General features: G+C 44.0%; 2 protein-coding genes across 3 annotated transcripts; one reads left to right on the top strand and one right to left on the bottom strand.

Annotated features, from left to right (window-relative positions):
- Positions 1 to 393: 393 nt before the first annotated feature.
- Positions 394 to 11,901, bottom strand: arcn1a (archain 1a). The gene is made up of 10 exons (XM_041242513.1): positions 11,737 to 11,901; positions 9,416 to 9,679; positions 7,491 to 7,670; positions 6,695 to 6,900; positions 6,114 to 6,278; positions 5,277 to 5,442; positions 4,488 to 4,635; positions 3,781 to 3,889; positions 2,602 to 2,806; positions 394 to 1,800 (listed from the first exon to the last, which is right to left on the bottom strand). Exons 1-10 carry the CDS (start codon positions 11,737 to 11,739, stop codon positions 1,711 to 1,713), a joined length of 1,536 nt encoding a protein of 511 aa, XP_041098447.1. The 5' UTR covers positions 11,740 to 11,901; the 3' UTR covers positions 394 to 1,710.
- A 1,266-nt stretch (positions 11,902 to 13,167) lies between these two features.
- Positions 13,168 to 26,534, top strand: LOC121309533 (porphobilinogen deaminase-like). 2 transcript variants are annotated; one of them, XM_041242509.1, is made up of 14 exons: positions 13,168 to 13,814; positions 15,611 to 15,664; positions 17,009 to 17,081; positions 18,828 to 18,877; positions 19,361 to 19,416; positions 19,797 to 19,874; positions 20,911 to 20,988; positions 21,123 to 21,198; positions 21,995 to 22,108; positions 22,385 to 22,423; positions 22,668 to 22,787; positions 23,221 to 23,274; positions 23,557 to 23,643; positions 24,007 to 26,534. In XM_041242509.1, the coding sequence occupies exons 1-14, from the start codon at positions 13,779 to 13,781 to the stop codon at positions 24,178 to 24,180; spliced, it is 1,089 nt and encodes a 362-aa protein (XP_041098443.1). In that variant the 5' UTR covers positions 13,168 to 13,778; the 3' UTR covers positions 24,181 to 26,534. The 2 variants fall into 2 exon arrangements, with proteins under 2 accessions (XP_041098443.1, XP_041098444.1); XM_041242510.1 differs by lacking the exon at positions 13,168 to 13,814 and adding an exon at positions 15,070 to 15,292.
- Positions 26,535 to 27,078: the final 544 nt, after the last annotated feature.

Below are 27,078 nucleotides of genomic sequence, written 5' to 3'. Positions count from 1 at the left end.
CCAATATATTAAAATACAACAAATTATACTATTTATTTATTTAGATTTTTTTAAATCGGTTCGGTTGAGAAAAACAATGCAGTGCTATTAAATCAGCAATCTGTGTCGACAGACGCCAAATTGCAGCATGGTTTGCATCACTACATGAACGACTTAATGTTCAAGAGAAAAAACAAGTTTACACAAAAAAAAAAGGCACACTCAGAATTCCATCTTTTATAATACACTTTAATCGATTAAAGTTTTTTTTTTTTTTTCTTTATTTTTTACAGTGGAATGTTAATTGTATTCCCCTTTCTAATGATACTTTTACAGGGTTACAAAACCATTTGAAATCGCCCCCCCCCCCAAAAAAAAAAAAAAAAAAATCCAAGAAAAACAAAAAATAATTTCTTTCTCCAACTGAAGTCGCCAACCAGCTAAAAGTCAGTTCGCAGACGTAAAGGACAGGAAACTAAGATCTGGGGCATCTGGAACACGACTGGGTAAGAGTGGGGAGGCGAGGTTACAAAGAGCACCTCCTCCCCCTGAACGGTAAGAACAGGTATTCTGTACAGAGCAAAATCAAGCAGGTTCCCTCCTTCACTGCCTCTCTACAGACCGTGCTTACAAGAAAGCACATTTCAGGTTATAATGCAGGCATTACAGGGGCTCTGCAATCCAGGATTGCGTTGGTGCTTTCAATTACTCGCAAAAAAGTTACTGGACAACAAGCGATCGGGAACAGAACAACTCCACCAGGCACTGCAGTCGGACCAAGCAAAACAAATCCGCAGTTCAATGTGCCGAGCAGATGTAATGAAGTTAGCAGATTTGGGATCGAGTTTGTGAAGGGACAGGGGGATATGGAGTTTTAAAAAAACGGGGTAGGTGGGGGACAGGATATTTTCCATAAATAAAAACCCCCCATCAATGAAGAAGAGTTTGATTAAAAACACTGGAGTGGATCAGAATTTATTTTGTCTGGTCAGTCTGGCTTTTATTTCTTTTATTTCATGCACAACAGGAGCCAAACCTGTGTCTTAAAAACAAACCAATCTTCAGAATGACTTGCACTGGGATCATCCTCACCAAAACAAACAGAAACGAGGGGATTCAGAAGGGAGCAACTTTGTACCGTAATGCCCAGAGTCACAATCTACTGTTTAACAATCAAAAACATCTGAATTTATTTAGTGTTTCGCCCAGGGATGTTTAATGTTGTGAGGTTCATGTTTAAAGAAAAAAAAATAATAAAAAAAAAAATTTCCCTGGGCAACATCAAGGCCAAGTTGTCTGAATACCCCACGTTCTCTTTCAGAATGAATAAATCAACAAGGAAAACAAGATCACACATACTGAAAAGAGAAAAGGAAACAAGGACCGTGCTGCACGGAATCGATATGTCCTCTGATGGAACTGCAGAAGACTTTACTTACAGGAAACCATCAGGCGACAAGTCAATTACCCCCGCCCCGCCCCACACAAGGACTGCTCTTCCACTTATTACCTGGTTTTTGATTCTTGTTTCTCCTTTGCTAATGCAGCGCACACTGTGCTTCAGGGTGACATTGACATTTTTAACACATATTTATATATAAAGGTATAAATACACCAAATACTGTGCTCCACCGCAATGGGCTTAGTTGGGCGTCGTCCAGCTGAAGGACTGTTGTTTCTTGAACACGTTATACAGGCGGTTAGACTAGATCTTTTACGTTTTCTTTTTCTTTACAGTATTTCGTATTTGTCGACGACGAAGGACGTCTCTGTGGAGAACCTCACAGGGCTGTTACCGTCTACTTGACTCACTTTGGAAACCTGGACAAAGAAATAGATAAAATGACTGATTCCATTTACACCATTCCAAACAGACGCAATCGTTACAATATGCAGGCATCACTGTTTAATGTTTTAATCATGTCCTTTAATCGAAAACACTGACCAAGCCCTTGAACACTTCTGGCTGGTTTCACTGATCCCGGTCAGCACTAATCTTGCACTACTTTACCTTAGGCAAGGCAGTCTCACATTAATACCAATAGGCGGTCTTTCAAACCCGCTTATGGTTGCGTATCAGAAAACCTCCCGACAAAAGGCACAGCAAAAGGTCCCTGCATCGTACGGTTGGATGACAATGACACTTTCAACTGCTGATTATCTTACACCATGTGCAATTGCTTTTGGATTTTTAAAAATACTAATGTAATGTAATCTCTACACACAATAGAGAAGAGGGTACATTTTTCTTTATGGACAAATCAGCTATTACTGGGAAGGAGGGAGGGGGAATAAAAAAAAAAAAAAAAGTGGTGCTGTGATCCTTTTCATCTTTAGATAGTACGCTCATCTCTAGTAACTTCCAGTACGATACAGGGCTGGAAATAAGATTCCTATTGCATAGAAGCCTGATCCATTCCTGGTTTTATTACAAGTTTAATAAGACACACCTGAGTTTGTTACCTATACACTGGGCTAATCAACCTTGTTGCAAAACCTGGAATGGGTGTAAGTGCTCTGCAATAGGAGTCTTACTTCCACCACTGCGATAGACAATCAAGACTAAACAAATCTATGGCTGTGGGCACAGTCCACTGTCGCTCGGAGCCCCCTGTACAGTACCTGGATGTCGCAGTAGTTGCGCTTGGACACAAAGGACACGTTGACTGGGAAGAAGTCACTGGGCTGCCCCGCGATGCTGAACTCCATGCTGCCCGACTTGTTCTTGGCGTCGATGATGGGCAGAGTCCACTCCAGAACGTTCCGCCGGCTGTCGTGGCGATACTCCCCGTCCAGGTCTCCGATCACTGGGGCACCCACGCCCGAGCTAAGCAGAGAGGAGACATTTTAAAACTTTCTAACACAAAAAAAACACATGCAAGATCCCTACCTAGATGCATCACAACGTCTGCAACCGATCAGAACAGCCATCACAGTAGTGCTTAATCGACATGTATACATATAACTTGTATATGTGAGTTTATGGTTATAGCCTGTGTAAATGACTATAGAAATTCTTAATATATACATACATTGACCAACACTGGCTATGTGAAGCACCTATATTTGGCCTGGGTATTTTTTGAAAATTGGTCAAAGGTTAAAGCGAAATTCGTACTGTCTAACGTTTAACCATTTGCAGTCCTATGTCGGACCAGGTCCGACATTACTGTTTTCCCTTTCCAGTCCGATGTCAGACCCTGTCCGACATCAAAAAGCACAGATCTCTAGTCATTTTTTCTCCGGAAAAAGCAGAGAAAACCTTTCAATGGCCGAATGAAACAGGAAAAAAAAAAAAAGGGCGTATCTCACAGCCCCATGCACTACAGAGATAACACGGACATAAAGCAGAGAGCCGCTTCTGCATCCAGCGCTCAAAGAATACTCCAGACATTTGCAGAGCTTTTTTACATGGTATAGTAATAAAATAATGACTTGGATCGCATTATTGAGGAGTCTGGTGATAAAATAAGCGATCAGGAGAAGATTTATCAGTATGCACGTCTATAAAAAGGTATGTGAAAAACACAGTGGTGGGGATTGGCTGGAGATGCAGTACTGAGTGTCCTTTTGCGATTCAGTGCCTTTCAAACCTGTTTTACTCTGGAAAAAAAAAAAATTACAAACAGTGCGTGTAAAATAAACAGCGCGCGTGAAAATAAATTGGACCCGACGTGCCTGACAAGCGCTGAATAAATGGACTGCAAAGGGTTAAAGTGTAAAAGCACAGTTAACAGCCCTACTGCGTGTGGGTCTGCCCCGTGCTCCAGTCTGTCCCGGGAGCGTGTCCTTTGTACTTACGGCACAGGGATGGTGATGACCACATCGTTGAGTTCCAGACTCTCCTCCTGCAGCTCATACTCAATGTTCACATCGCAGCCGTTCCCACTCTCCGAGGGCCAGCAGTTTACTGCAGAGAGGGGGAGAGTTAAACACCACATCATCGGAAAAAGGAGGGGTCAGGAGGAAGATTCGTCCCCATCCTGCCTCACAGCAGCTGTGCAAACGTTCCGAGGCTTTTGACATTATTACTTCCTAAAACAGTCCAACACAGATCCCTTTATGAGTTCTGGTGCTGCCCTAAGGAGAAATGCACAAGTTAAATTTTGTATTTTCATAGCTGGACCGGACACGAACAATGGTGTCTGTACAACTAAACATACGGATTTTTAGTCAAGGCATCTTACTAAAGCACTTTACTGATGCATGTGAATTATATTGCAGTTACTGAAAACAAGAAACCCGTTCCAGAGCAGTTTGATCCGCTCTTGGTTTTTATTAGGAGTTCAATGAGACTTGTTGCCTACACACCGTGGATAATCAAGCATGTATTAAAACCTGGAGAGGGAGAAACTGCTATGCACTAAGAGTCTTACTTCTGCCCCTGTATTGCAAAGCACAAGGTCTGCTAGAGATAAAGTCCTAGACAGCAGCAGTGCTACTCATTTCCACATGTTCTAGTCTGGAGCAGTGATACACCATTAGAGACAGCTCTCTGCAGCACTCACTGGTGAGAGGGATGTGGGACTCTTCAGTGCTCTGTAACCTCCACTTCAGCACGCCCACGTCGTTGTTGAGTGGAAACGATTTCTCGGGGTTCTTCAGCCCAATCACGGAGTCCGCTGCAAATAGTTTCTTATCCACGTTGGGGTGGGTCTGGAAATACGGAATTAACAAAACACTAAAAGCTCTGTGCTGTTTAATATTTATTTCTAACTAGCATTGCTAAAAACTTACAGGAAGCTATGAAAATCATAAAGACAACAGTCAAAACCTTAACCTGCTCCAATGTATAATGAACAGCTAGTTTCACTGACCACGATAAGCACTAACCTTGAACTACCTAGTGCAACCTTACAGCTTTCAATGCATAGCAGTATGACCCATTCCTGGTTTTACTGCGAGTTTAATTAGACTCACTGGAGCGTGTGGCTTACACACTGTGGCTGATCAAGCTTGTTACAAAACCTGGAATGGGTGAAATTGCTATGCAGTAGGAGTCTTACTGCCGTCGCTGCCTTAGGATTCAAGAGCTGTGAAAGCAGCCGTCAGCAGGGTTGCGGTCAATTCCAATTACTTTTTAAAATCAATTCCAACACATCACTGATCAAAATTAGCAGGGTTCTGTTAAACTGAAGTCACTGTTAGTCAATTAAAATGGCTTCAAATGAAAGTGACTGAACGATCCCAACAGTGATCAATTCCAATATCAATTCTAATCCCTTCGAAGGAACTGGAATTGGAAATGCATTCTGAAAAGGAATTGTGGCTGTCAGTGTCCCAGCACTTCAGTGTACCTGCAGCTGCAGTCCCTTCTTGTCGCTGTTGTCCACGTAGACACGGATCCTGCTGGTCTTGTCGTCGGAGACTCTGAGCGTGATTATCCCGTGAACCTCCATGTTCTGCAGCCCCCCGTCTCTCCCGCATGTCAGGGAGATCTTCTCCTCGATTTTCAAGTGCACGCTGCAGAGAGACAGACAGTCAGGAAGGCAGTCAGTACCTCCACAGCAAAGAGTCCTCATTCCCTGTGCGAATTTCAATCATCCACTACTCACGATCAATTTGGAAACACCAATAGAAATCTATTATTAAGTTAAATGACAAACAGTTTGGCTAGAAGTCGCTTTCAGGGTTTTTTTAGATGGCACTCCAGGACCTATTACAATAGCCTCTATATAAAATCCAGCATATACTAGATATTGATATTAATGTTATAGGGCCATCTGAAATGTCTTTGTATCAGATGGAAACAACGTCATGTTAACATAAGCTATACTGGGTGTGGCTCAGACCAAGAATTTCTCCGCTGACTCGAATCACAGATGAAATCTACTCTCTAGCGCTCCGAGCTGCTCAGCGGGAGTGGAACTGAGTAAGCCGTTAAGTGGGTTCTTTCACTGAGCTGCTCAATTACTTAAAGCACCCACTGTTTAATTACTCTTACTTCATTTACTTTAATATATAGGGCGCTGTGCAAGATACAAGACGGTTTTCATCCCACTCAAGATCAGAGTGGCTAGCAAGCTCGCAATGTGCTGCACCCAATAAGATCTTCCTGCATGCAATCCAGGTAAACGGCACCCCCTGGCTGCATTCCCCTGGAGCGAGCTGGAGCCAGTGACAGGGTGCCGTACCTCTCCATGTTGACAGGAGGTGGCAGCACCTTGGCTGCCTCAGAGCTCCTCTTTCCTGAGCTGGACAGGATGATGTTCTCCCCTTCGGACTTCAGCTTGTCCACGAAATTATCCACTTCCTTCCCTTTCGCTCCCAGTTTCAGAGCTTTACTGGGACCTGTCGGCCTGGAGAAAAAAAAGAAGAGTTCATGTGCACGATACATTCAGGTCCCTTCTAGCACCTATAAACGGCACTACTATAAACAACACCTCATTGCCTAATAAATAAAAGAGATTCACTCCACATACTTCTTCACAAAAGAAGAATCTGCTGCGTTGACAGTTTAGTAAATGCTATTTATTTTTTAAATCTAATTTATTGTGTGTTCTCTTAAGACCACGAAACTCCAGATAATTTTTTAGGCAACTGCCGAAGCAACTGGTGGATTGTGACATTTAATGAACTTCCATCAAGCTGATGAAATCAAGAATGATTTGACATGGTTCTGAACCCCTGGACTGTACTTCATTAAAAAGGTAGCTCTGAACCCCGGGACTGGGTGCGGCAGGGCTAGTGCCATCCCGCTCCCCCCTCGCAGTACCTGATGGTGGCGGGAGTGCTCTTGGGCTTCTCCTGCTCGATCAGCGTGTCTGTGATGATGTTGGCGGAGTTGCTGCTGGTCATGCCCGAGCTGCCGAAGCCACCGAAACCGGGAGCCTTCTTCCCAGAGCGCTCTGCGTCCCGGCGAGCCTGCTGCAGCTCCTTCGCTTTCCGCCTCATCTCCGCCTTCGCCTCGCGCTCCTGGGTCTGAGGGGGGGGAGAGAACGAGGTCATCACAAGACCAGCGCAGCATCCACAGAATAGCAAATGAAAAGAGAAAAAACTGCAAGTCAACAGGAATGGAAGTCAGACGCCCACTACATAGCAGTGTGATCCATTCCTGGTTTTACTGCGAGTTTAATAAGACACACCTGAGCTTGTTACCTAGACACTGGGGCAACTCAAGCACACATTAAAACTTGGAATGGGCGAAACCGCTATGCATTTAGGCATTTAATTTCCATCACTGCTGCAGCGAAAGGAAATGTATATTGTCTGCAAGTATACTGTTGTAACAGAACAATTACAACAGTATACTTGCAGATTAAAGCATCATCCAAAATATTATTATTAATAACGTCTACTTGACTTTAAATTTGATAGCCTAGAAATACATTGCCTTACAATACACACGACCCCTGGTTAGCATTACTCTTGGGGCTCCCTAACGCGGTGCTAAGATTGGTCTGTGAAGCCAGCATACAAAGCCCAAAAATCCAAAACAGTTGGAATACTCGATCTTGGTGTTTTCCATCAAACAGCCCCCCTGCGTCTCCGCCTCTCCTCCTCCTCCTCACCTCTCTGACTGCTCTGAAGACCTTCTCCTCGTGAGAGTCCATCTCAGTGAAGGTACGGATCTGCGCCAGGTTGACGTTCTCGCGGTACCCCAGCGCCACAATCTCGTCGAAGGCGAAGATAAGGTCGAAGCAGTGCTCTGAGATCTCACTCTCCTCCAGCACACGGCAATACTCTGGGATCTGCGCACAAACACACACAAAAAATTAATTGTAAAATTAGACAAAACTAAGATATAGTTAGAACTGTTATTAGAAAGATAGGCGCCTGATCCAAGCCTCTCTTAGCCCAGTTATCAAATCATTTGAGAATGTAAAATATCCCGACAGTGCAGTTACTGTGCAGTTAACCCCACAGCGGAGAGCACACTTCTGCTTGCCATTAACTTTATTCTAAGAGGTTGTGCCAGTCTACATAACCCAAGAGAAGAAAGGCAGGGTGCTGCAGTATTTTAAATACTCATTACGCATCACGGCTCCTGGCAAACTCTTTACCTTAGAAACCAATGGCTCCCAGGCCAAAAACGTTGCCAAATCCAATTGCTGCAGCCACTTCAGGAGCAAGTTGGTTGCTATGGTATTTAACTCCTTAAAATACAACAACTTGCTAAGACAGTAAAGCGATACAAACCCAGACTTGCTTACTCGCTTGTTCGTCGCCTCGTTCTGCTGAGTCTATGCTGCTGGTGACTGCAATGAACTCAGAATGTTTGTATTTTTAATATTTTGCAAGTGTTGTGTGTGGAATTGCTGACCACACCTTTAATTGTGTCCAGCTGTAACATGGGAAACAGCACGCTGCAGCTCCCATGCTCTCTGTCAGTGAAGTCCTGATCTGACAGCATGTAACACACGCAGCTCTTATGATTACATGCTACTGTTTACCTTTCAGCAAAAACTATTTTAAAATTGCACCGAATTCTATCTGCTAGATTTACGATATTAAATACACCACATCAAGAACATTGCCATATATTCTATATATTTTCATTAGCACTTATAAATTGCTCTTTTTTTACTGCAATCACGTAAGCTGCAGTACACATCATTTTTAATTACCTCAAATGTTTTTTTTTTCCCCTCTCAGCAGTACACTTTCACAGCCCCAAGTATTTTTTTGCGTTCTGCTTCACCTTTCTTAAAATGATCGGTTTGAGAAATACATTTTTCCCTGTAACAGCTGACCCTGCTTTAGTACAAAACTCACGCTACATTACTGCTTTTCATTATGATAAATTACCATGCCTTGCTTTGGCTGAAGAGATATTATCATTATAGGGAATCTGCAGCACAATTCAAACTTCTGACGGTAAACACTGTAACAAAATCTATTATAAATGGGATAGTTGCAGCTGCTGAAGATGCATCTGACAAAAATAAGTGTTTGTTGACTCAAAACTTTACTTAGGCACCCTACAATATGACTGGCGAAAGAAAAATAGTTTATTGGAGTTCACAAGGAAGAAAATGCCAGCTTGATGCGGTAACCTTTTCACTTGGCAACCATTTTAGTCGCAGTCAGGAGCCCCGTGCATATATAAAAGATCAATACTTGTGATTAATTCAATGCAGCAGGGATGGAAATAAAACTCCCACTGCATAGCAGTTTGATTCATCCCTGGTTTTCCACCGAGTTTAACAATACACACCTGAGTTTGTTACCTATACACTAGCAGTACTCAACTCTGACCCTCAAGGTCAACTCCAGTCCATGATTTTATTCCAACCAGGTTCTGAATTAGTTGACCTTACTGGTTCAATTTACTAATTTAGGAGCCGGCTAGAATAAATATCTGGACAGGAACAGATCTTCAGGGCCAGAATTAAGAACAACTGCTACACACTGTGGCTAATGAAGCTCATAGTAAAACCAGGGATGGGTGGAACAGGAGTCTTCGTCCCCTCCCCGAGCAGGACGTTGCTCTCACCACCCGGGAGAAGAGTCTGAGGGTCTCCAGGTCCTCCAGGATGTTGCTGTTCTTGGTGGTGATGAGCACCATGTAGAGCTTCTCCAGCGGCTGGTACACATAGCGCACGCTCTCCGTCTCCACGAAGGTGTGCTGCTTCCCCATGTTCATCAGCTTGGGGAAGGCAGCCAGCAGCCCCTCAACGCGCGTCCGGGTCATCTCCACGAACTGGCGCGACACGATCGCCTTCCCAGCCTTGGTGCACACCGCCGCTGCCAGCAGCACCTGGGGAGGAGGGGGAACAGTGGAGCAATGAATAGGATCAACTTATTCACAGTGTGCCGCCATAACCATCTCAAACTAGGGGCTTCAGGGGTAAACACAGCTAAAGAAGTTTGCAACCAATCATAAAAGCCAGCAATCATGCAAACGCTACTTTATAAAATAACTGCAGCACGTTGCCTGTCTGTGTAGAAAGCTGTGAAGACACATTGAAAACAGACAACTGGCACACACTGCTAGGGTTTACTACTATTTAAACCCTCATATTTACAAGGATGGAACTAAAACATCTACTGCAGAGCAGTTTCATCCATTCCTGGTTTTACTGTGAGTTTGATCAGACACACCTGAACCTGTTACCTACATACTGAGGCTCATCAAACTAATAAAAAGTAATAAAACCTGTAATGGATGAAAACTGATATGCAATACGAGTCTTATTTCCACCCCTGTATTTGGCTGCAACCAAAATCTACCACCATATTGGTCTTCTGTTGTCATCAGGAGGGGAAAAAGAAAATAATGAATTAATTGCAGCCCTGACTCTGTCTATATATATATACACTCCTGAGCTTAGGTAACACAAGGAAAAGTTGTTGTTTTTTTCATGTCGTACTGTAGCGATCTACTTCTAATACACCTGCAGAATGTTTTTCTGCTTGGTGGTTGTTATTTGGAGTTAATATGTAGTCAGGAATATGCAAACACATTTAACGTCATCCTATGTACAGTTTAAACATCTTGTGTGTGTGTGTGTGTGTGTGTGTGTGTAGCTACAGGAGTGTGTTTAGTCGAGTCTGCTGTCATTGAAAATGCCTTCCCATGAATCCACAAGAACATCAGAGGTGTAAACCGAAGTTTCCAACAAAAAAATAAAAAAATAAATATAAGCAATGACTTCACACGCATTGTTTTGCATGCAAACAATGAAGTTTAAATACAGTACTAGCACCATTCCAATTTTAAAACAATACACCCCTTTCTTAGTATCAGTAAATACTTTATTATAATAGACTATTATAATAGCTTTAACCTTATTGGTCTATTGTACAGAAGTATATATAGGCAGTGTATTTACAGTGTTTTTGTGGGGAACCAAACAAACATGCCTAGGGCTGGAACCACCTTTGTGATTCATCATTTCGGACCAATGCAGTACGGCAGGGGCAGTAAAGGGCACAGGATTCATCACACCAACTGTAGTGTGTATCGTTACCCATTACTGTGTTGGGAATATATAAACGAGGCTTCGCTTGGCACATTTAACACAGATGCGAGGGCACTACATGTAATGCCTATACAAAACACAAATACGTTTAAGAATGCAAAATACCGCTTCCCATCTTTAAAAACTAACCGACCCCCACCTATAACTTCAAGGCAGGGTTGCAATCATCAACACACCCGATGTGGACGCAAACAAATCAATAGAAAGCGATACATATGTTTCAATCTGAAAAAAAAAAGGAAACATTTTAAATCCCTATTCCTCAATTCGGATCAATGCTGTTCGGTAGTTCTCGCAGTCGCAGGGATAGTACAGTTATTCTAGTTTCAGTTAATGTGTTCACCTTCCCGTCAGTAAGAAGCCTCTGCTCGGCACTCCGGCAGATTCGTACCGAAGCAGCTCGCTTTATCTAAACTTGCGCTGCCGTTTCAGACTAACATCTCTTACCGTTTCATAATCCATCATGTGATAGATACACCACGACGTTAATATCGCCTAATGAGTTTGCAACAGGGCCTAGGCAATTCGTGATTATTCTCTCCAAACTCGGGTTAATAACCACGGAAACTGACACGACTTCCCCCTCAAAAAATAACCCCAAATCTCCAGCCCCACGTCTAACAACACCCGCAGCTTTAAAACAACCCCTTTTGCTATCCTACAGTTTGCAAGCCGCGATTTTAACTCATGTTTACAAAGATTATTATTTTTCCCCGTTTAATTTCCCAGGGCTGCCATTATGAGCCGGAACCTGTGCGACACACACAAGAAATCAATTTTTAATAGCAAAAAAAAAAAAAAAAACATGCTCTTAGAGGGGACTCCTGCTTACCATTTTCGGTCTGTGTGATAGTTAAAGGGTTTAGTTTCCTAGTCGCGGCGGTCCTGTCGACTCGAACCAGTTTTAATCGGTTTATATTTTGCGTTTCTCAGCAGCTCCTCCGTCGCTGTATCTTCAATATGGCAACCCAGAGCCACGTCTCCAACCGGAAGCAGCTCGTCGGGAGTCAAGGTGCGCCGCGGCGGGGTGACCATGTGGAGCTTTCCGCATCGGCGGGGCCATGCAGGGGGCGGCTGGGGAGGCGGCTGGGGTCTCTCCGGCCTCAAACCGCCTTTATTCTTAATGGCCTTGGTGGGAAACAGTAAACGTGTTCATGTGTTTAAGTTCTGTTGTTGTATTCACATTTTTTTTTCAAAGTGCAGTAGTGTTCCCTGCAAGTCAACGGCAACGTATTAGGTTGTCTTAGCGACATTCACAAATAAAATGAACAGCGTTTTGTATTGTGTGTGATTTCCTGGACCATGTCTACTTTTTGTGGTTTTATCTTGCTGACGCCATAACCGTTTAGGTCAGTCTCAATTGTGTCTTGATCATAAATATTTATGATATAAATATCACACGACCAAATGGTAATATCTTATCCAGATGCCCCGGTTTTTCACCCTTGAAATCTGGTAACACTACCCACAGTGCAAAGTGCCACCGTGCCAGCGCTTAATAACAGAATTGCGCACACTGCATGCTAATTGTAACGATTACAACAAGACCGGAGTCCACTCTGTTGGCTTTCTCATCTTCATTACATACACAACCTACAGCACTGTGCAAATACACATGATAATAATTCTCTAGAGCCTCTGAAACGCGATCCCGTACAATTACTACTACGACTGCTGTTATTATTATTATTATTGGGGATTATGTTTCTGAGGCTCTAGAGAAAACGTATATAAACTTGTTTCTCTTTATAGAACGTTTTTAGCAGAATAATACAACAAACACAAAGTAGCACACAGTAGTGATCTAGTGTTACTGGCGACGCTGCCAGTTCTGCTAGTAACTGCTAGGGGAGACTGCTCTGAGACCCCGGGTCCACCCCCGGCTCCCTCCACTCCAGCTGAGACAGCGTGCGTCTTTATTCAACTGTCCCATCCACACTTCTTGCAATGTGATAATGTGGATCCCGGGTTATAGTGAGTGTCTGTTGCATATTTGAAGAAACAGGACACTAGAAGCCAGTATCACGCAGTGCTTGAAACCCAGGCAGCACATTCACCAATATAAATAAGAAACTATTCTGCGTGCATAAAACATTGCAATAAAATGAATAATCAACGCAGTGTGATGTGTTCGCACAGTACATCCTAAATACAGTAAACACGGTTGCACACGCTGCAATACCAAATTATTCCCCCCGGGAGGCTGTACTCCAGAGCCTCACTGTAAAGTACCGCTGTGTGCGGCTGCACGGTGCTGAACACAACCCCGTCCAAGCGCTCGCCCGACAGCACAGGCAGCAGTATAAGGGTTTACTGTGTTTACAGCTCGTTTAGGGACGGACCTGGCAAATCTCACTCGTTTTATTTTTCAGGGCCCTTCAGCCTCAGTTTTAGCAGTGTAAACAGTAAAGGAAACGATCGTGCATTTTCATCCTTATCTGTTTTAAACCTCGAGCACAATCCGATTCTCTGACCTTGGCAAATACTGTTTTGTTTGTGTCTGCATTCTGTTCCAGGCAGAAAATGATAAAAAAAAAAATAAAGTGTATTTTATTCACGATGATCTATGCAGAGTGACTATATAATAATAATAATAATTTTGATTTCTAATCATTGCGCAGCAGTCTGATAAGGGTGTTTGGGTGATTCTCTTTTATTATTGTTATTTATTTTGTGTTTCTTTGCCGGAAGTGACCCCCTCGCAGCCGGAGGAGGCGGCCACTCCGGGTTTCATTCAGAGAGCACAGAGCACAGCTCCCTCCGGCTACAGAGAACAACGAGCTCCCGGGACCGGAAAAAAAAACACACACGAACTAAACAAAACCAACTGGAAAAACAAAACAAAACTGCATTTCTAAACCCTCAAGAGCGGAGATGTCGGGAGCGTCCGCAGCAACCGCGGGCAGCGAGGTAAGGACGCCTGAACACACACAGCGCTTAAGCACCGCCTCTAGGGCATTGTTATTGGCTATTTGGTGGAATCCCGGCGGCAAGTCGGCTCTTCTATTGGTTGGCGTTGAAGTCGTTCTTAAAGGTGTATCTGTGCAATAGTCCGAGTAAGCGTGGGTACAGTTACAGTGATACTGAAATATAATTGCCATGTACTGTGCACCACACGCTCCACGCGTGTTATGTGGTGCGAATTGGGGTTGTTTTTTTTTTTTTTTTTTTTAATACGGCAATGCAAGTTTAAAGTAAGAGTCAGAATCACATGTTGAAAGTCCAGTGGGCGAACGTTTTAGGAGTTTCAATAATTATTACCGGCACTTCCTCATGATCAGCGCGGTTTCTTTTTGCTTCTGAGATAGGCTGTGTGATTACAGCAGTTTTACTGTACCGGTATGTGTTACACTTATTATCATTTGTTTATTTAGCAGACGCCTTTACCCAAGGTGACTTGTATAGTCTATGGGGTGTGTGTGTGTGCTGTGCATCAGCTGCAGAGTCACAACAACGTTGCACCGCGCAGATTTACATAAATAACACGATCAGTGTTTTAAATGAAATTGAACAAAATCGAAGGACAGATTGTGCCCCTTCACCCCCGTACACACACGCATGATCCAGCACCCTGCCTTGATGTGTGTATATACCTACCAACCCAGGCGTCTCATTCAGAATACCAGCTATGTGATTCTGATCTGGGTCTGCATTGCTTATATTAGTGCAGTCCCAGTAGTACTAGAAGGACACAGGACAGATGCAGCTGCATAACTGTACAAGGTCACACTCTGTATTCACAGTACTGTACAGTGGCCCGGCTGTTTCTCTAAAGAAGGCTGTTTTGCACACTCTGTCTGCATTCACAGTACTGTACAGTGGCCCTGCTGTTTCTCTAAAGAAGGCTGTTTTGCTATTAATGGTACAACTATACTCATGTTCAATACCAGTTTTGTTGATAATTATCAGCAGATGTACCTTTACACATAGCAAGAAGTATCAGTAAATTATTTGATGAATCACAGTAAATCAGGACAGTTTTCTATACTACTGTGCTGCTGTCTTACTATTAAACACTGCAGAGTTAATAGATGGTAATACAGTCCATCTTTTTAACATGGGATAGCTACCCCCTGCACACATACAGATCTGAACTTTTTTTTTTTTGTTGCTGTGGCTGTGCCCCACCCTGCCCTCCCCAACAGTCAGAGTGAATTGGCAGTATTCTCTTATCTCAGGGGTCCCAGCCGCCCTCCCTTTCTGGGTGTAGGGGGGAGGTTAGCGAGTTCTGAAAGGCACATGGTCAGACACCCTCAGATGAGCCAGACCCTCTCTCAGCACCTCCACACAGGCAAGACCGGAGCCCCTTCGGAGACATTGACCATACATAGTAATTGCAATAGTAATCATTGAGAGACATGGAGAACGGATTAGGGAAATACATTGAGGTAAGCGTGCGTGTGAGCAAGAGTTTGAACCAGGCTTGTGCTGGGCTTTCCCCATGCTTTCTAGCATGCATTACCAGTGCTTGTCTACACTTGTTTATAAGGCAAATGAAGGGTGCTTGGCTGGTTTATTGTTTCTAGTGCAGGATTTTAGAAGTTCTTTTTTTTTTATTATTTTTTGATCAGTAATGACAAAGTGATCTGAGAATTGTCCTGAAGCAGCCAGCAGCTTAGTAAAGGAACCCTGGAAAGGGTCTGGACACGGTGCTGTCTACAGTAATATGAGAGACGTGAATGGACGTGCTTTGTGTTTGATTGCAGGACGGAAATGGAAGAGCAACCCGTGTGATTCGAGTGGGGACTAGAAAAAGCCAGGTAAGTGTCTGTGTCTGTTCTTTAAGAACCCCATCATTGTATTATCAGTAAAACTGACATGAGAAACAGAGCCGTAATACAGTCCTGTTACAGTGCTGCCGTCAAGCCAAGGACACCCACTAAAGTCATTCATTCATTCATTCAGTGTCACCTGGGGCTTCATTTCATTCATGTCGTTTTCTTATGCTTTGATGTTGGCTATATTCTCTTCCTCACTCCTGTGTTCATTTATACAGGTGTGGATTCTCATTCATAAAGTGTTTTTGGGGTCATTCATCGCCAAGCTGATTTACCTGATAGAAACTCTAAAACTTGCTATAACTAAATGTATTTCTAAATGTAGACACTATTATGTACAGTATTCAGGATCTGTTATAACGAGGTTCAAAATATCTGTATTAATCCAACTCTGGTTTTCCACACTCGTTAGCATCTCAACACACAATTACAAGAAACAGTAATGTTGGCTCTATAAAGGAGGCAGTACCAAGATCCTGCATGACCGTACAACTGGATATTTTATGATGAGTGTTTAAAGTTATGTTATGGAATCATCTGAAAGAAGCAATACATTTAGAAACAGCAGTGACAAACCTAGTCTTTTTACAAAATGTCAGTTAAAAGCAATATAGCATTTAATACCAAAGATTACCCATTAAATGAATTATTAGTCATACAAACATATATTGTGAACTCCTAGGGGTGGAAGCAGATTGTTTTAACAGGAATAAGGGAGTGGCCAAAAGATTGAATCAGTGAGACGTGATGGCCATACGTTGCTGTAAAGAGGCAGCTGTATTATATGCACTCACACACAACATGTGAAAATGTTTTACAGCAATGGGCTTGTATAATGTAATGAGCAAATGCATTGACTTTCTGTATAAACATTCATTTTCAAAAACAGTAACATTGTTCTATTCAAACAAAAAGCTGATCAGCTGGAATGTTATGTTATAGAGCGAAGTTCTCCTTAGCAGAGGGCACGCAGTGACTGAGAGCCGGGGGAGAGGGGGGGGAGGCTGTGGTGCAGACAGATAAGCATCCTTCCTGCCCTGCTGTCTCTTGTGTGGAGATACCCTGGCAGTTGTCTGAAAGTTGCCTTTTGTTTCACAGCCTTGCAGTACGAGTCCTTCGCTCGATAGCCCAAGTGGAACTGAACTGGCACGATTTTAATATTCAATGATCGATTGAGCAGGGCGCGCTGCCTGTTCATGACGGGATCACAGAGGGAGCGGTGCAGCACAGCGTGGAGCATTCCGCCTGGAACGTTGATGCGTTCCATTCAGAACGATGAGCGTGTCATTTTCACTCATTTACGTTTTGTGTTGTTTTTGTTTTCAGCTGGCCCGAATTCAGACAGACAGCGTGGCTGAGAAGTTAAAGGATCTGTACCCCGAAGTTCACACGGAAATCGGTGAGGAATTTTGCAGGTGTTCTGTGTTAATGAGCCAAAGTCCCCCTCCCTAAAATATATAAACCTGATTATTCAGCATTATTGAATATCAATCAGTTGATCAGTAAGTCACTCCTGGGTAAAAACTCCAGCTGGATTGATAGTTAAAGAGGTCCAGCACTGTGGAGGGGTTATCCAGTGCAGTTATGGCAAATGCAATGCAGTATACACACATGTGTTGAATATCTAATGTGTGCTGGTCATGCTCTCCATCTGTACTGCATGCACCAGGCATCGTCAGTGTTTGCATAGGGTCCACAGTGCTATATGTAAGTGATGTGTTTGTGTTGTTATACCTCCCTGGGTAATGATGAAAGTAAGCCTTGAAACTCTTCCAGTCTAAGTTGCTCATGTAGTTAAAGGGCTCCTGCTTGCAGTGTAGGGGAACTCATGCAGGCACGGTTCGAAGCCCGCTCATGCCAAGTTGCCGATCTTGGTTGGGAAGAGAGAGGAGCTGCATTGGGCTTTGTGCTCCCGCTGAGTTAGGGAGGAAAGTTGCCTGCCTCCTGCTGCTCCCCACCAGTGCAGGTTGGGAGCATGGAGTCCTGGGGTTCAGTAGATTGGTAACTGATCCATTGCCTTGGTTCGGACTGGGATTAAAAGGGGGCTTGGCTTGAGGTCCCCACTTGATCATCAGTCCTGAATACTGTGAAACATGAAATGTTTGCTGGCAAGAAATATGCATAAATGTTCACTTAAAAATCTGTAAAATATACGTGCCACAGAATTCTCATAATTACTCCATTTAGTTTCTATAGAGTGTATGTATCGTTTACATGCTTAAACATGTGGGGCTGTAAATATGTCCACAGCGAGACAGACGCAAAAGAAGTTGCCGCTGATGTTTCCAGTTTGACAGTAGTTTGACTGTAGCTTTAAATGGCGGAGGGCTGTGCTAAAGTGTGTCACTAACTCGGCCAAGTCTTAAGAAAGCCAGCCAGTCGGTCAGAATGCCCTCGCTTCACACTTCGTCTTTCTCTCTCTCTCAATTAACAAACGATGGTTTGTGCGCTTCGTAAAGTGCAGGATTGTGCTGCTTGAAGCTTGTTCCAAAACTGAACTGGTGGCTTTTGTGTCCCAGTATGTGTGGATCCATTAAAACAAAACTCATTTCCAAGACGGTATCACTGAGGAAGGGGTCAGTATTAAAGGATTGAGCTGATCGTGGTACGTGTTTACTGGTCCGGCATTGTTCTTTATGATGACGACTGATTTAGTTTATGGGTGGATATATATATAAAGACTAAAGACCTGCTTCAAAGTTTAGCCCTCCCTTTGTTTTAAAAAGGTTTTACATATTTTAGTAAGATATTTCATATCTAAACCCATTTTGAAAATGTCTGTGTTTTCATTTATAACATCCTACCGCTGAAAGCAGTAGCAAGAACATGGACAGTCCCCGTGTCTCATTCTCTACAACAAGAACTATCCAAAGCAGGCTCTTCCACTCCTGGTCTTTGTTCCAGCCCTGTTCTAAATTGTTTAATTGAACCAATTAAACCTCCATCCAGACCTCCAGGACTGTGATTGGATACCCTTGCTCTACAGCTAAAAACTACCTCTGGAGAATGTAATTGAACTGGACTGCTAACAAGGATTCCGATGACTCCAAATCGTATTCTTATTTCTGGTTAAGATTGAACAGGATTGTGCGAATCTGCAGCTGTAAGTTCACTGTCTAATTATGTATTGTTTGCATCTGTACAGTTGCCATGGCTACCACCGGGGACAAAATCCTGGACACAGCCTTGTCAAAGGTGAGCTTCGGGGTGCTGCCCAGCTCCCTGCCTGGGCACAGTGAATTCAAACCACAGAGAGCAGGGTTACAGAGCGCTGACCATATGAGATACTTTAGCTTTGTTTGTATTCATTTTATTTTTTAATTTTCGGATATTCATTTACTTTCATTCTTCCTCCTTGTTTACTTTGTTCTCCTTGTAATGTCAAAGAGAAATTGCTTTCTGGGTTAAGATAGTAGGATCGTTTATATAATCCTGAAAATGTTGTTTTTTTTTTTTTTTTTTTTTTTTTTTGTGAGGTGAGTTACTGATTACCTAGTTTACCCCCATCACTAAATACCACGAAAAAAACCCCAAAAAACAAATGCTGAATAATGTTAGCGAGATGGTTTATATATACCAGAACTGTTAAACATTTAATAGCGCTCAATCTAGAATACTAAAGTATTTTCAGTATAGGTTAACTACTAATGAATTGTATATTTTTTTAATTGTTTTCAGATTGGAGAGAAGAGCCTCTTCACGAAAGAGCTGGAGAATGCTCTGGAGAGAAACGAGTAAGCTTGCAGCTTGAAACGCATGGTTTCACGTTATATTTACATGCTGTAGTTCTCTCTCTACACCTCTCTAGAGTCTTATCATCCAAATCTACCCCATAGCGTCCAAATCTACCCCCATAGCTCCCCCTAGAGTAGCTTCTTATTAATCTCATGTCTGTATACTCATATAAGTATATCTGTACTCTAACAGATCACGCAACTGGTCCTAGTTACAAAACTGTAAGGACTGTTAAAAACACAAGCATGAGAACTAACTAATAAACTGTATAAAACCGTTTAAAGGGGTTTCATGAACTGAAAACTCTGTGAAAATGTGTGTGTGGCTGCACAGTGTGTGTGTTTTAAACTCCTGGTGGTGGTCACTGTTTCGTTTGCAGGGTTGATCTTGTGGTGCATTCTCTGAAGGACCTCCCTACCACACTGCCCCTGGGCTTCACCATCGGGGCTGTCCTCAAGTGAGTACCCCCTCCGAGCACCCCTAGGACCCCCCTCAAAGCACTCCGAGCACCCCGAGCACCCCTCCCCTCCCTCTGAGCACCCCGAGCACCCCTCCGAATACCATAATTAACACTGTTTACAGGTGAGGGATTCTCACTCCATCACAGCCAGACACACAGACACACGGGCATTGCACACACAGACAGACACACAGACACACGGGCATTGCACACACAGACAGACACACAGACACACGGGCATTGCACACACAGACAGACACACAGACACACGGGCGCTGTGCACACACAGACAGACACACAGACACACAGGCACTGCACACACAGACAGACACACAGGCACTGCACACACAGACAGACACACAGACACATGGGCACTGTGCACACACAGACAGACACACGGACGCTGTGCACAATCAGACAGACACACAGACACACGAGCACTGCACACACAGACAGACACACAGACACACGGGCACTGTGCACACACAGACAGACACACAGACACACAGACACACTGACACACACACACACAGACAGACAGACACACACAGACAGACACACAGACACACGGGCACTGCACACACAGACAGACACACAGGCACTGCACAGACACACAGACACACAGACAGACACACAGACGCACGGGCACTGCACACACAGACAGGCACACAGACACACGGGCGCTGCACACACACAGACACACAGACACACGGGCACTGCACACACAGACAGACACACGGCATTGCGCACACAGACAGACACACAGACACACGGGCGCTGTGCACACACAGACAGACACACAGACACACAGACACACGGGCATTGCACACACTGCACACACACACAGACACACGGCATTGCACACACAGACAGACACACAGACACATGGGTGCTGTGCACACACAGACAGACACACAGACACACGGGCGCTGTGCACACACAGACAGACACACAGACACACGGGCACTGCACACACAGACAGACACACAGACACACAGGCGCTTACACTCTGACCAGTTCATGTCTCTTGTAGACGAGAAAACCCCCATGATGCCGTTGTTCTGCACCCGAAGAATGCTGGGAGAACGTTACACACGCTTCCAGAGAAGAGGTGAGGAAAGAGTCCATGTATTATTATTATTATTATTATTATTATTATTATTATTATTATTATTATTATTATTACGTCCTCCCTGTCTCTTTCCCTCTCTCTCTCTCTCTCTCTCTCTCTCTCTCTCTGTGCAGTGTGATCGGGACAAGTTCTCTGCGGAGAGCAGCTCAGCTCAAGAAGAGATTTCCTCACCTGGAGTTCAAGGACATCGTATCCTTTACAGAGCAGCTGTAATAAACTTCAGGCTGAGTGCAGCTGCCATCATACTGCAGTCTAGCGTACCGATCGTGTGACAAAGTACACTGATATTACAGTATGGTCCTTCACAGAGCAGGTGCCAGTGTTCAAGCAGTCCGGTCCCTGGTCAGTAAACAAGATGTAAGGATTGCAGAGCAGCTTTAACCATTCCAGGGTTTACAGTGAGTTTAATAAGACTCTCATTGCACGGCAGTTAGATCCATTCCAGGGTTTACAGTGAGTTTAATAAGACTCTCATTGCACGGCAGTTAGATCCATTCCAGGTTTTACTATACGTTTAATAAGACTCCCATTGCACAGCAGTTAGATCCATTCCAGGTATTACAATGAGTTTAATAAGACTCTCTTTGCACAGCATTAGATCCATTCCAGGGTTTACAGTGAGTTTAATAAGACTCCCATTGCACAGCAGTTAGATCCATTCCAGGTATTACAATGAGTTTAATAAGACACTCTTTGCACAGCATTAGATCCATTCCAGGGTTTACAGTGAGTTTAATAAGACTCTCATTGCACGGCAGTTAGATCCATTCCAGGTATTACTGTGAGTTTAATAAGACCCAGTTCAGAGCAGTTTGACCTATTCCAAGTTGGGTTTAATAATGGCCTCCACCTCCTGTCTGTTCTACTCAAGGTCTGAGTAATCAAGCTCCCAGTAAAACCTGGAATGGAGTGAACAGCAGTGCAATAATTGGGAGTCTAATTTCCGTCAGCGGTGAGCTCGCGTCCTTAACCGTTTGTGCACCAGCGGGGGAACCTTAACACCCGTCTGAAGAAGCTGGATGAGAAGGACGATTACTCTGCCATCATACTGGCAGCTGCCGGGCTGCGGAGAATGGGCTGGGAGAGCAGGGTCAGCCAGGTACCACCAGTCTGACCAGTATAGACCCAGAGTGCCGATCGTCTTACTCCACACAGCTACAAGCACAACCAGCACCAGTGACAGTTCTAACACATGTAATGAACGCAACTTAAGACTGGAATATAACAAGCGACTTCATTGGGTGTGCTGCTTGGGAAGATTTGGGAATCCAGCCCTAATAGTTTTTTTTTGTTTTTTTTCTCACTGTTTTAATAGTTTAAACAGCATGTCACATCCTTAGCCCGGCCGTCTCATAACGCCTGTTTTGTGTTTTAGTTGCTGGGCCCTGAAGACTGCATGTACGCTGTCGGCCAGGTTAGTATTGTTTCATCTGCAGCTTCTCTCCTTTGCAATTGATTACAGCGCCACATGCTCATGGAAATGTTGCAGTTTGTCACAAACAGATAAGGCTTTCACCTTGCTGCCTGTCTGCAATAGTATAACAAAATGCATATGTAATGTCAAATCCCATCCAGCTGTTCATTTTTAACAGAAGAGTTTTGATTAAGTTTCAGCAGCGGGACTCCTTTAACCCTGCAGTCCCTTGCTGTGTCCACAGGGGGCGCTGGCGGTGGAGGTGCGGGCTCGTGACAGGGATATCCTGGACATGGTGTCTGTGCTGCACGACCCGGAGACTGTGCTGCGCTGCGTGGCTGAGAGAGCCTTCCTCAGACACCTGGTAACAACCTTGCTGCAGTGCTGTAGCATCAGAGAGGGTCTGTAGACTGAATACATACAGGCACCAGGTCAGCCTCACTGCATCTCTGATCTCCGAATATAGACAAGCCCCTGGTCAAGCTCACTACCACCATAGAGTAGCTACATGTACTTGGGCACCTCACAATATCTATCTCAGAATATATACAGGCACCTTGTGTTACTGCATCTTGTAAAGCGCTTTTGTGATGGTGGTCCACTATGAAAGGCGCTATATAAAATATTGATTGATCTGCTGTCGCAGACTATCTACAATCACATGCAGTCAACCTTACTACATCTACCGTCACTGGATAGCTGGAGGCACCTGGTCCCACCCCTCTGTATGCTGCTGTATTGTCTGTCTTGTTGAAGTGTTGTCAGGGTGTCAGTGTCCTTCTCTTTGTCTCCTGCAGGAAGGAGGCTGCAGTGTTCCAGTCGCGGTGCACACTGAGCTCAAGGACTCCCAGGTACTGAGATTCTGCTGAGTTACTTAAACTCAGCCACACGTCAGTCTGTCTTTTAGCTCTGCTAGTCACCTTTGTACAGTAAAATGCAGGGTTGAGTGGAACTGCACGCAAATGCCAGTACAAATGTGGTGTGTATTTCACGATCGCATTTAAATGCAAACCCAACCCTGATCAAACGTGAGATCTTTCTATTAGGAGAGGTGTTGAGGGGAGCGTCACGCTAGACTAGTCTCCTTAAAAGGACTGGATTGAAATCCTGACCTGTGTTTGTGTCTCGCGCAGCTGTACATGACCGGCGCTGTGTTCAGTCTGGACGGCTCCGACAGCATCAAGGAGACCATGCAGACCTCCATCGTGATGGACGCTCAGGTCAGTGCCTCCGGACAGCTTCACACTGTCCTGACTAACACTGTCCCAGAGCCTGGCCCTGGGATGCACAGTCCCATTGGTCGTCTTTGGAAATGTGGAAGTCCCACAGCTAAGTGCATAGACAAATTCAACGGCATTGAGCATGCGTGATTTACCTGCTCCGTCCTACAATTGTTAGTAAGTGGTGAAGACTTTGCCCTGGCTGGAGTAGAGGCATAGTAAACCGGGCCCCAGGGCTTTTTCTGAGGACGTCGTTATTATGTTTAATTTATTTTGAAAGTTGTGGATTAAGTTATGTCGTACGACGGTGCTCAGAACCTCGTTGCGATTCACTCCCTCTCTCTCCCTCCCTCGTTTCTCCAGGAGGAGGAAGGCCCGAGCGATGACCCTCAGCACGTGGGCATCACTGCGAGGAACGTGTGCTCGCGGGACCAGGCCTCTGCTGAGAAGCTGGGGGTAGACCTGGCCTGCCTGCTGCTCAGCAAGGGGGCCCGCGAGATCCTCACTGTGGCCAGGCAGCTCAACGACGCCAGATAGCCAAGCCCGGGCCTTCCCCCTGACCCACAGGGAGGCACGGTCACAGAGGGGACTCTCCACTCCCATGCCCAAGAGCTCGGGATTCCTTCACAGCGGTACTGCCTCCCACCCCCACCTCAAACCATCAGTTATAATGATTTCACATGAGGGCGAGGGAGAGGTGTAGGAATGCCCCTCCATATTCTGTGTAGTCAGAATGATGTGAATCTGTTTTTTTCTACCATCCAAAATAAATATAAAATAGATAGGGACATCCTAACGCTTAATGTGAAACGAATTCAAACCGGGCCCCTAGAAAGTCTGTAAAAGGCAAGCCTAACACTTCGCAATACTGTCCTAAACAAATAACTGTTTTCATTAATATGCACAATATAATAATCACGTCAAGCTGACAACAGCCCAATGTGAACTTTGTGGCTTATGATCATGAAGTGAAAATAAATATCTTAACAAGACAATAATCACATTCAGCCTGAAAACCCACTTAATGTGAAAAATGTGGCTTAATGTGATTGTTATGCTGTGGTAACCAGAACCGCGATGTTTGGACCAGTGTTGGGAAGTGCTAAGCTTGCTATCTGCAAAGTTTCTTGGGGTTTGGTTTGAATTTAAGCACATTAAGCATTTTAGGAAGTCCCAATAGATGCATCCTTCAATTTTATGTCCTGAAAGTTTGCAGCTGAAATCCAGATCCCAAGTGTGCTTTCTGAATGTGGGAGTGCGCTGGAGGGAAACGCCTGCACTCGTGTGCTCGTGTCACCAGCCAGATTAAAGTCACCTGGTGACGGATGCCATCAGCGCACGCACCTGACCCCCGCAGCGTGTCTTGTCTTTAGCTTAAAGGCTGGCATGGGGCTGTGGACTCGTGCTGAGGTATTGAACACCTTTGTGCAGTATTAACACGACACCTGTGAACTCCTGTTGCAATCTCAGCCTGTCTGAAACTCCGGGTGTCTTTTGAAGCGTGTTTTTAGATTGGTTGTGTACTTGCTACGAGAGGTTGATTGCTATGCTTTTAAGTCAAAGTGGTTAAATGTTTTTTTCATAAAAGTGCTGCTGCTGTTTCTGGAGGTTTTTGGATCCGCTGTGCGTCTGTGAGTTTCAGTTTGAGTGCCTCCTTTCTTCCTATGCATGTACGGATAAGCATGTGCTTATCTTCTCTGGACTGCTAGTAACATCTGGGTGTGGGAGAGAACTAGGATTAGGACTGGAGCTCCAGAAATCAGTAGTTACAAAAGAAGGGCGATTTACTGCATGGGTGATTAGAGGTGTTGTGAACTTCAAGCTAAAGGCTAGTTGCCTTCCCCTGAGCAACACTGATAGCACTGTGAGCCCTGTGCATAAAGATTTATATAAACAGTTAATGGATGACTTTAGGTCCTTTAACAGAGTGCTTTAAGTAACTCATGAGTTAAACCCTAAATAGCAATAGGATGGAGGGGATGGGGCAAAGCAAAGGGTTATGGGAGATGTAGTTTTGTGAACCCTTAAGTGCCTGTGTATAGTAAAAACATGTAACAGACTACATCTCCCAAAGACCCATCCATTGTCTTGCCTCCATACTGAGGGATTAGACCAGCAGCTGTGCAAAGGCATGCTCAGTTTAGAGTGGTTGGGATCTCTGAAACACCCATGATGCTGAATGCAAGAGTGCCATCTGACTGAAACACACTGGCATCAGTATGAACTACTACCTGAACATACTGATATATAAACATATAACGTGATCAGCGTGATTGATAGCTATTACAACAGTGTGTATATGTATATATTATATCTGAAAAATGTACTCTGAGTGCGTGTGTGTATATATATATATATATATATACACACACACACCCCCAAAGAGAAAATGTTCCTGTTTTGCCTCTTTTGGGAATAGCGGATTGGTTTTTCCTGTTGTCTGGAATATTCTCAGGTCCTGAGATCGTAAGATTCAGATCTAACCCATCTCTCGAGGTGTAATGAATACTGCAAAGCCAGTTTGCTGAATCACACCCATAAAACCAATTTTGCTCCAGAAACGTTGCTGACCTGTTGCAATATACAAAGTATGTATTGTTAGTGGAATTTGAAACTCATACAATCACCGCCCCCCATGCACAAAACACACATTGAAAGTCTCACAAATATTTCTGGCTTTACAGTAAGCCATTATGTACGCTGGTTCAAAAGACAGTCTGGTAGTGCGAGAGCAACGCTGAATGAGTCCCTGGTTAAAGACTGGCCTCCGAGTACATTAAAACCGTTATTCCTACAGTTAACAAAGACATTTAAGGGCCATATAACAATGCAATGCCAAATGTTATACCACTCTCAAATACATGAAAAACAAATAAAATGGATTTTACCCAGCTGTGATCAGAATGGTGTATTTATTTGACATGTGTACTTTGAATTGCTCTGATGTGCAGCATGAAAGCTTCCTTTCCTTAAATGTGGAGATGTTTTTATTGTTATTAGAATGCTCCTCAAAATCCCCTTTAACCTTTTAGTTTTGTGATTTCTCTAACAGGTATGTACTGTATTTTATAAAGATGCTTTATTAAGGGAGACCACTGGAGGCAGAAAAAGAGGGACCTCTGAACAGAAGGGTGTTAAGTTGAAACTGTTTAGAAATCCTATATTAATTCATTAGGAAACATTGATAATATTGATACTACAGTATATCATTTCATATTGTATGCACGTGTAACTTGAGCTCAATTTATGGTATTAGTGTCCTGGGAAGGGCAGCCCTAATGTTATTAACATCAACCAGCCCCAATGATTAGCATTGCTGAAGATCAAGAGAGAACCCAGGTGTGCAGAGAAGTGGGCTCCGTCTCAACCGTTTCCAGTGCAGACGGTTTGCCACCTCTTACTCAGAGCAGGAAACACCTGCAATTTAACAGTTAC

Source organism: Polyodon spathula, unplaced genomic scaffold (genome assembly GCF_017654505.1).
Source record: "Polyodon spathula isolate WHYD16114869_AA unplaced genomic scaffold, ASM1765450v1 scaffolds_1305, whole genome shotgun sequence".
In the NCBI taxonomy this organism is placed as follows: Eukaryota; Metazoa; Chordata; class Actinopteri; order Acipenseriformes; family Polyodontidae; genus Polyodon; species Polyodon spathula.
Note: the sequence above shows the minus strand (reverse complement) of the source record. Positions and strands in the feature narration are given on the sequence as shown.